General features: G+C 40.7%; 1 protein-coding gene across 1 annotated transcript; it reads left to right on the top strand.

The window, feature by feature from the left end:
* The first annotated feature begins 8,039 nt into the window (after positions 1 to 8,039).
* LOC134934123 (olfactory receptor 11L1-like) lies at positions 8,040 to 8,651 on the top strand. Its single transcript, XM_063929625.1, has one exon. The coding sequence runs from the start codon at positions 8,040 to 8,042 to the stop codon at positions 8,649 to 8,651; it is 612 nt and encodes a 203-aa protein (XP_063785695.1).
* The last annotated feature ends 636 nt before the right edge of the window (positions 8,652 to 9,287 follow it).

The raw sequence follows: 9,287 nt of genomic DNA, 5'->3' as shown, positions 1-9,287 counted from the left end.
TTTTCCCCCCATATTTTTTCAACCAGGACTGGCTCAAAGAGCCCGAGGCTGGTTATGCTTAGGAGGGGGGATCCCACGCAATTTTTCTGCCAGTTTTTACACTAAACACACCCTTTCCCATAGATAACCATGCACAGATGTCAGTGATCCGTGCATGGTTATCCAAACTCGCCTGGAAAAAGCAGGTCTATTTTTTTGCTGCTTTTTTTTAACGATTCGGAAAAAAATAGACCCGCACTTGAGCCCTCAGAGACTAACACCCAAATACGAATGAATAGTGAATTCCCGTATTCTATGAAATAACAGCCGCGTTTGACCAATGGTCTATTATTTCGTATTTCTGAACGTTGTCATTAAAACCATTACGAATTGTCCAAACACTGCCGAGATTTGTGCTTAGTGAATTCCCGGATTGGGACTTAGAAAAAAAACACAAATCGGACAAACTCGGATTTTTTGTAAATACTGGCCCTGGTCTCTGAAATGGATGCCGGTGTTAAACTTTTGTCAGAATGGAATACTGTATTTCTGCTAACCATAGTAACCCTAGATTGTGAAGTCCTCCCTAACAGCACTGGTCCCATGGTCAGAGTTGCAGTAAAAATTTGGGGCATATGCACTTAGCCTTGGAAAGTGATAAAGTGGTGAGAGATAAAGTACCAATCAATCAGCTCATAACTGACAAAAACAGCCTATAACATGGCAGTTAGGAGCTGATTGGCTGGCACTTTGGGGTTGATTTACTAAAGCTTCTAAATCATAGAATTGGTGATGATGCCCACAGCAACCAATCCGAGGTTGTCTATTATATTCCTAAAGGTAATAGGGAAATGATATACAGCATCTGATTGGTTGCTATGGGCAACATCACCAAATGTCTGTTTTAGAAACTGTAGTAAAGTCACCCCTTTATTTATCTCTGAAGCTTAGTACATCTCCCATTTGAACTCATATTAGTACAATTGTTTGAGGCATTCGTGGACACTGACTGGGAAGTAACAAGGAGGTAGAGTAGCTAGAAAGACACATGGAGATGTTGCATCTTCTTCTTCTACTTCTTCTTCTTCTTATTATTATTATTATTATCATCATCAGTTTCTTATATAGTGCAGCAAATGCCCTTGCACTTTACAAATGGAAACAACAGTGATATAACAAAACTGGGTAATAACAGCCATAGGTTAGGAAGGCCCTGCTCACAAGCTTACAATCTATGGGCCTTATTCAAGTCATATCACAAATTACCCTATTAGCCTCCAATGCACACGCACAGATTCCTTTCTGTGCATGCGTCCCTGGCAAATGCGATTGGATTTGACAGGTAGAGGAATCTGTGGGGTGGGGATGTGGTTTTGTGGGGGTGGGACGCTACAAACTGGGGTGGGGCCACTTTAGGGGTGGCTGCATGACATCACATGCAGCCGCTCGAAAAGGAAAAAATGCTGGGATGCGAAGGCAGGGGGTCGTCCACATTTGCTGCGACTGCAGTTAAATTGCGTTCATAGCTACTGGGTAGGACGGTGGCTTTGACCTGCGCTCGGCATTCACTGCAAAATGCTTGCACATGTAGCACAGCAGCATTCTAATGTTCCATTATTTGCATGGGATTTGGAGGCCTTATCATTTACAGGAGACCAAACCACTTTTCCCATTGTCTAGGACAGAGGTTCCCAAGCGTGGTCCTCCAGGCACCCCAACGGTCCAGGTTTTAGGTTTATCCATGCTTGGCCACAGGTGACTTAATTAGCACTCCAGTCTATTTGATGTAACCATCTGTGCTGAGCCGTGGATATACCTAAAACCTGGACCATTGGGGTGCCTTGAGGTCTGCGTTTTAGAACCTCTGGTCTAGAATACAAATTTCCCTATTCAGTCACAAATTAATATTGCTAGCCTATATCAAATAACATATACAGACCATGGATATTTCTACCTGGGTGATTTAGATTTTGGTTTATGGTTTCTTGTTCCTACATTATTACCATTTTGTTGACTTATGTGTAAGGCTGAACTCTTTAGAACTATAATGTAGCTCCACAGTAGGAAAACACATCCCCTCCTGTTATAGCCTAGTTTATGCCTACAATTCTATTACAGTTTGATAGAGAAACTGTGGATGTTCCCTTCTCCACCTCTTCATCCATCATTGAATGGCATTAATAGCGTGACTGTGTTCCTCAGTCAGGGATCTTTCCTAGGGGAAACCCAATCTACTTCTAACCCCTTGAACCTTTGTTTCAATGAATCATTGCAAACTCATTGGATTACATGTTCTATATTGATTATACTTATGTACAATTTAATGGATATAGCTCACTTCATTCCTTGCTACACCCCAATGTTCAAAAAATCTTTCTTTCAATATAAAATGTTGTTTTTAAAAAAAATAAAACCTTCATAATTTGATGATACCATATTATAGTGTTTCATGGGCTTAAAATTTGAAACATTATCTGAGTTTCAGCCCAGCATTTTGTCTTGAGATAACATACTGTATTGTAAAACCCCCAAAAATGGAATATAAACAGAACTATCAAATAATGCAAATAACTGATAATTATTTATAAAATAATGACATTGAACATGAATAATACACAGAGTTTTATTTTTAATTAAACATTAACACACAGAAAGAAAAAAAAATCTCAGTGGTAATGCAAAATATTCTCAAAGGTTAACTTAGAAAAATAAACAAGTAAATCCCTTGGCACTCCATATCACATAAAAGCCCCAAGACCTCGTGTGCACCTTCTAGATTTTATTCTAAACAAGTTTTGTCTATAATATCCAGGAATCTGCTGCCATAGCTGGAACAACTCACGGTTTAAAATGACAATACTTGAGCCCTGCGAACAGATTAAATACTGTATGACTGGATCAAAAGAGAGACCCTTCATCAGTAGGACATGTAGTAAACCTGTGACCGTCTATTTATTTCCAAAGAAGGCTGAAGATCATCCATGGTTGACTGAAGGATTGTTAATGCATCTGTAGCCAAAATTAGTTCAAGAATGAATTCTCATGGTAAATAAAATGGTGGATACAGTACTGTATATAATTTAGTCACTCTGTAGTTTCAATAGCTTGCAGACCAGCGTCGGGGAGCAACAGAGAACACAAAGGGTGTCCATGACTTTCTCAGGAGTCACATTGAGTCCTCCTGGACATTGTTATTTCTTCATTGCACCCTATTTCCAGTGAATCTGGCATAATTAGCTTAGTGTGTTCACAGACTACTGTATATGCTGCAGATTACTTCATAATGAGTAAATTATATGTTATCACCAAACTGAGAAGCTAAGCGTACATTTATCAAATGCAGTGATCATGAGCACAATCCTACTCTGATGATGTAATTTGGTCTGACGCCTCTTAATTGGGCAGTACGGATAGTGTAATGGTTAGCATTACTGCCTCACAGCCCTGAGGTCATGGGTTCGATTCCCACCATAGCCCTAACTGTGTGGAGTTTGTATATTCTCCCCGTACTTGCGTAGGTTTCCTCCAGGTTCTCCGGTTTCCTCCCGCAATCCAAAAATATACTGGTAGGTTAATTGGTTCCCAACAAAATTAACCCTAGCGTGAATGTGTGTGTGTGTGTACATGTGATAGGGAATATAGATTGTAAGCTCCACTAGGGCAGGGACTGATGTGAATGGGCAAATATTCTCTGTAAAGCGCTGCGGAATATGTGTGCGCTATATAAATAACTGGTAATAAATAAATTATAATTAGGGTTCTTGACAGTGGAGTGTTTTACAGTGCGCCTTCCCCCACTTTGTCATTGGTGCCATCCCTCTGGTGATGTCTTTGGTAAGATGATGTATGTACAGAAGATACAGTATCATAGTCTTTATCTCTTGTGTCTGCACCATCTTTCCTAAGACATTGCCAAAAATCTAGCACCACCGACAGTCAGTGGCATCACAAGGGCGTGCGACCCGCAACCGTGTGTCACCCACCGTGGGCTGACACCAAAATGCCGGCTCCTGCTCAGTGACAGGAACCGAGTGCTGCACTGTTATATTATGTGTAGCACTCAGCTCCTGTCACTGAGCAGGAGCCAGCACTGCAGAAACAGCACTCGCCGGCACCTCACGAACTGCCCGAGTGATGAAAAACAGAGGTCGGGATGCAAAGCCCCTCCCGCAAAGCCATGTCACTTCCCCGGGAAATCCAACTCCCTTTTCTGCTGGCACCACACTGTGTGTACAAGACATAAGTGACGCCTCTGCCGACAGTAGACTTTGTTCTGGGTGCAGTATGTGCGGTGTGTGGCCTCTCTTGACTCATGAGCCCATGTGTTCTTATTATACAATATATATGCTACTGGTTCTGCATGATCCTTTCAAGGAAACAATTACATATTGTCTACCATTGATCTCTTTGCAAACTCCACATTATTTACCTCTCTGTCTAGTAACCTTTAGATGAACGCATAAGTAAAATTCTCAAGGAGAGCAATACTGCATTTATCAGTCGCTGTCATCATTCGTAGAGTGGGCTGTTTATGGTAGTACTGTATATAACACCGTAACTACTTTTGAAAATTCCTTTGACCTTGACTGCAAAGTACCACGACCTTTTTATGAAATTAAATATATATTTCCCTTTCTCTGTCCATATCACAAGTTACTCTTACTCATTAAGTTGTACATGTATGTTATAAATCGTAACTGGTTCAAGTCTTGTCTAATTTAAGTAAAAATTCACGGTGACACTTTGCTTTGCTTTGTATGCTGGATGTGATTATTGCTATTCTGTGTGAATGGATTACAGTGTAGTACCACTAATAGAAACATAGAATTTGATGACAGAAAAGAACCATATGGTCCAACCAGTATGTTCTTTTGGGGTTAGGGTATTAGGGTCTTGAGTATTAGGGTTTGGGTTTTAGGGTAGTTTAGGCATTTGGGTTAGAGAGTTGGGTCAGTTTAGGGGATTGGGTTAGTAATTAAGTTATTTGGGACTGAGTATTATGGAAGTTTAGTGGTTTGGGTTAGGGGTTAGGCAGGGTATTAGGGTTAGTTTAGGAGATTGAGTTAGGTTATTAGGGATGGGATATTAGAGTTGGTTTAAGGGTTTAGGTTAAGGTGTTAGATGTATCGGTTATAGTATGGGAGAGGTATGGGGTTATGCTCAGGGGTTAGGGTTGTTAGGGTATTAGGGATAGGTTATTAGGATTAATGTTTAGAGCAAGGTTTAGGTTAGGCTACTAGGTTGAGGGTTAGGGATTAGGTGCTCTACATATCGGATTCACCGGAATTGTACTGTGATCAGGGTATGTGCCCTAGCTCTGGGAATAGTGATGCAGAGAGAGCGGTATCATTGTCTGGTAGTCAGTGGGGTACTGGGAATATAGCCCCAGCCTACAGCAGCATCAGAAAGAGTGTCGGGCAGAAACTCGTAGCCAGGTCATTGAGGTCCAGCTGGGAAGAGTGTCCAGGATGGAGTACAGCCAAATTCTTAGAATCTGTTATTGAAGTAATGCATATAATTTATGAGGGGTAACATGATGACTACAAGTTGTAGGTACAGCTTTGTATCTAGCCACACTTGTGTTGGATCTGATGTTTCACCAATAGTGGGATGGAGTTAGGAGATATAGAGACATAGAGATGATGTTCCCACAGAAGTACTGAGTGGTGCTCTTTTGATTTTCCATTGGCAGAGTAATGCTTTTCCAGGAGACTGTCTTATTAAATGTCCATCTTCCAAAAGTCTAGGAAGTCTGGAATAGATTCAGTGCATTTTGCAGTTTGTCTGGTAAACTCCAGGAGTGGTCAGGCTGCTTTTATTTGCTCCAACCATAGTGGCACTAGCATTGTGCTAAGCAGCCAGAGGCTCGATTTCCCTATTAAAGGGAACCCTTCCACTTGTAGCCTCTAAGTCAGAGATTTTAAACTTTTCTTAACTCCCGACACACTGAAAAAGCTGCTGAAACTGTCAAGGAGCACTAAACATTTTTGTCAAGCAGAGAATGTGTATTTACAGAGCTTTTCATTTTCATTTTGCTACTTGGTTGTGCCCTTAGTTCACATATGTCATACTAAATAAAACTATGCCATTTTCTATTGCCCTTAAATCACATTATGCAACATTATAATGTCCTTTAGATCACTTTATGCCAAATTATAATGTCCTTTGTATCACATGAATGTCTCTTTGTAGTGCCATATAGATCACATTATGCCACATTGTATTGCACAAGATCACATTGTGTCACACATTGCTCCCAGTTCAGTGTCGCACTCACCTGGTTTGCTCTTAGTCAGGCTCAGATTTTTTTGGTGGGCTCCTTCTTCACATGGTCACCCCATTCACTTTTCATGCTTCTAGAGTAGTGTTTATGGGCTGAGTTTCTCTGGGTTGAGTATGAGATCCCGTCAGACAGAATACCAATGCCGGCATCCTATGTTAACGATCCCGACAGGGGTGAGTTAAGCTCCCTCACAACTCGCTAACCCTCCCTTACCTCTGCCTAACCATAACATCTCCTCTCAGTGCCTAACCCTAACTTCTCCTCTCCGTGCCTAAACTCTAACATCTCCTCTCAGTGCCTAACCCTAACATCTCCTCTCAGTGCCTAACCCTAACATCTCCTCTCAGTGCCTAATCCTAACATCTCTCAGTGTCTAACCCTAACATCCCCTCTCAGTGCTTATCCCTAACCTCCCCTCTCAGTGCCTAACCCTAACCTCGCCTCTCAGTGCCTAACCCTAACCTCCCCTTTCAGTGCCTAACCCTAACCTACCCTCTCAGTGCCTAACCCTAACTTCCCCTCTCAGTGCCTAACCCTAACCTCCCCTCTCAGTGCCTAACCCTAACAACCCCTCTCAGTGCCTAACCCTAACCTCCCCGGTTAGTGCCTAAACCTAACCTCCCCTCTCAGTGCCTAACCTTAACCCTCCTCTTTAGTGCCTAAATCTTACCCCACCCTGGTGTTGCCTAACCCTAAACCTCCCACTCCCCGCAGCCTAATCCTATCCCTCCCCGGGTGGCAGCTAAAGTTAACCCCCCTCCCGCAGCTTAACCCTAACTGCCCCGGCTATACTTACCTTCAGGATTCCGGGTGTTGGGATTCCAGCATCGGGATCCTGACCTTTTCTGGTTTCTGGCATTGATGTTCAGACGGGTGTTGGGATTATGACATTGGTATTTTGGCTGACTGGATCCTGACAGCCAGTATCTTGAATATATCCTGTTTTTATATGCCATTGGGATGGCCTGTGTGTGTACAGGGCCGGACCATTGTCTTTTATGTGATCCCTAGACTGGGAGGCTAGTGCGTGTGTTTGGGGCTGGGCAGAAAACTTGCCCACTAGTCATGGCATATCATCTATGTTATAGTAAAAACTTGCCCAGCTGTCAAACACTGGGGCTGGTTCTGAATTTTTTTCAATTATTTTATTTTTTGTTTAATTTCACTGGATATGAGGACAAAAATTTCAGTCAATGGAAAATGGGTCATTATAAGCCTAAGCCCTCTTTGGAAAATATATTTTCTAGGCACACTTTGATTAAAACTTATACTGAAGCAAACCAACAAAAATGATTAAAGCAAGAACTATTTTATGATAGAAATGAATTATTTTATTTCATTGAAAGTGCTAATAATCATAATGTAAAATTAGTGTGTAGTTACTAAATAATATCGTAATAATTTATATTTCATAGATCTCACAAAGAATAAAGACAATAGCACAGCGGTGAATGAATTCGTACTACTTGGATTCCCACAAATTAAAGGCTTCAAGGCAGTCATTTTATTTCTACTGATACTGATTATTTACATTATAATTCTCACATTAAACTCTATGATCATCGTATTGGTGTCCACAAAGCAGCAGCTCCATTCTCCCATGTGCTTCTTCCTCCAGCAACTGTCATGCAGTGAAATTGTGTTCCTGACCGTTATCATTCCTAATATGCTACGTGTCATATGGTTGGAAGGAGCCACCATCTCTGTCACGGGATGTATAACACAGACTTATATCTATTGTGCTACAGGGTGTACAGAATGTCACCTCCTCGCAGTCATGTCTTATGACCGATACCTGGCCATATGCCACCCTCTGCGTTATACCACCATCATGACCACCAAACTTCAACATTCCTTGGTAATATATTGCTGGGCGTTTGGCTTTCTGCTCACCCAAATTACTCTTATCTTTCTATGCCAACTTCAGTTCTGTGGACCCAACGTCATTGACCATTTTTTCTGTGATGCTGTTCCTTTTGTTGAGCTTTCATGCACTTACAATTATGCTCTACAGTTAGAGATTGTGATTATTGACATCCCGATAGTTATCATCCCATTTATATTAGTAGTAATTAGTTACATCTGTGTTTTCACAACAATTCTCGGAATCTCTTCTACAACAGGTAGGAAGAAAACCTTCTCCACTTGCAGCTCCCACCTCACCGTTGTGACCATGTTCTATGGAACCTTGATCACTATTTACTTGGTTCCAGCTAACAGAGACTTCTTGACCGTGAACAAGTTGATAGCCCTGTTGTACATTGTGGTAACACCTCTTTTTAACCCAATCATATACAGCTTGAGGAATCAAGAGATCAGGGACATCATGGGGAATTTATTTCAGATTAGCTGCCCTTGTGTAAAGAAAAAGATGTGTAAAATGTTATAACAATGGAATCAATGTGCAACTTTGTAATATAATAAAGGTAACTTATTGCTCGGTGAAACTAGAAAATGCATTTTACAAAAAAAAGTGTTTTTGGTTATCAATAGTTTGCAGATCGAATGAAATAAATAAATTTAATCAGCATCAGAGATGATGAAAAAATAAATGAAAAAACACTGTATCAATTTTTTGGGGTAGAAGGTTCATATTTAGTGCTACCAGATATTTGAAACAAGATTAAATAAAAGGGAAACATAAATGAGAAGTTCTTGTATGTTGCTTTCAAACTTGTAAAACAAAATAGTACTAATGAATTTATGAAATTGGTAGCTGTAGTTTAAATTTTGTATTAGGAATCTTCAAAATAACCAGACATTAAATACATTTACAATTTTTACATTTTATTTAAATTTTCAAAAAATAAAAATGCTAAATGGAAGGTAAAGACGGAGAAAAAGGGAAGACTGCAATCCAAAACAGCAAGAATCAAACATGAAATAACTCCCATTGCATATGAGACATAACAGGAAATTTACACAGTGAACTGAGACATCAGCGAGAGATCTAGGGGGTAATTCAGAGTTGAATGCAGCAGCAAATTTGTTAGCAGCTTGGCAAAAACATGGGGGTAATGCAGAC

Source organism: Pseudophryne corroboree, chromosome 6 (genome assembly GCF_028390025.1).
Source record: "Pseudophryne corroboree isolate aPseCor3 chromosome 6, aPseCor3.hap2, whole genome shotgun sequence".
In the NCBI taxonomy this organism is placed as follows: Eukaryota; Metazoa; Chordata; class Amphibia; order Anura; family Myobatrachidae; genus Pseudophryne; species Pseudophryne corroboree.
The sequence above is the reverse complement of the archived record's forward strand: the minus strand, read 5'-3'. Positions and strand labels throughout refer to the sequence as shown.